Raw genomic sequence first — 633 nt, 5'->3', positions numbered from 1 at the left:
TTAGGTTGGGGGGGCAAACACTTTTTCACACAGGTCCATTTGGGTTTGGATTTTGTTTTCCCTTAATAATAAAAACCTTCCTTTAAAAACCTGCATGTTGTGTTTACTTGTGTTTATCTTTGACTAATATTTAGATTTGTTTGATGATCTGAAACATTAAAAAGTGACAAACGTGCAAAACAATTAAAAATCAGGAAGGGGGCCAACACTTTTTCACACAATTGTATATGCATGCCAAATTTAAGATGCATTTGGAGTCACTGTTGGTGTATATTGAATGAATGTTGTTTAAATACTTTTCGATTCTTGCAGTGAAGTATCATTTCTGCATGTTGCAGGAGCTCTTTGCCCATGGACTCAGCAATATCATTCCATCATTTGTCTTCTGTATACCAAATGCAGGAGCACCAGCCCGGACATTTTTCTTATATAGCCATGGCGCACAGACACAGGTCAGCACTCACAGGATTTTATTTATTTATTTTAATATATTAGGGATGCACCGAAATTGAAATTTTAAACTGAAACCGAAAATAAAATAAAAAATTTGTCAGGCTGAAACTGAAACAAAAAAATACCCCCCCCCCCCAACCTTTTAAATATTTTAAAATTATTTTTAAAGTATTATTTTTT

The 633-nt window shown here is 33.8% G+C and overlaps 1 protein-coding gene across 1 annotated transcript in view; it reads left to right on the top strand.

Annotated features, from left to right (window-relative positions):
- SLC26A7 (solute carrier family 26 member 7) overlaps positions 1–633 on the top strand; it is a 38,931-nt gene that overhangs the window by 28,774 nt on the left and 9,524 nt on the right. The window contains exon 8 of the mRNA XM_018571976.1: positions 339–497. Coding sequence (XP_018427478.1) covers positions 339–497 — 159 coding nt within the window. The remainder of the gene's footprint in view (positions 1–338; positions 498–633) is intronic.

Source organism: Nanorana parkeri, unplaced genomic scaffold (genome assembly GCF_000935625.1).
Source record: "Nanorana parkeri isolate BGI_ZX_2015 unplaced genomic scaffold, ASM93562v1 scaffold43, whole genome shotgun sequence".
Lineage (NCBI taxonomy): Eukaryota > Metazoa > Chordata > Amphibia > Anura > Dicroglossidae > Nanorana > Nanorana parkeri.
The sequence above is the reverse complement of the archived record's forward strand: the minus strand, read 5'-3'. Positions and strand labels throughout refer to the sequence as shown.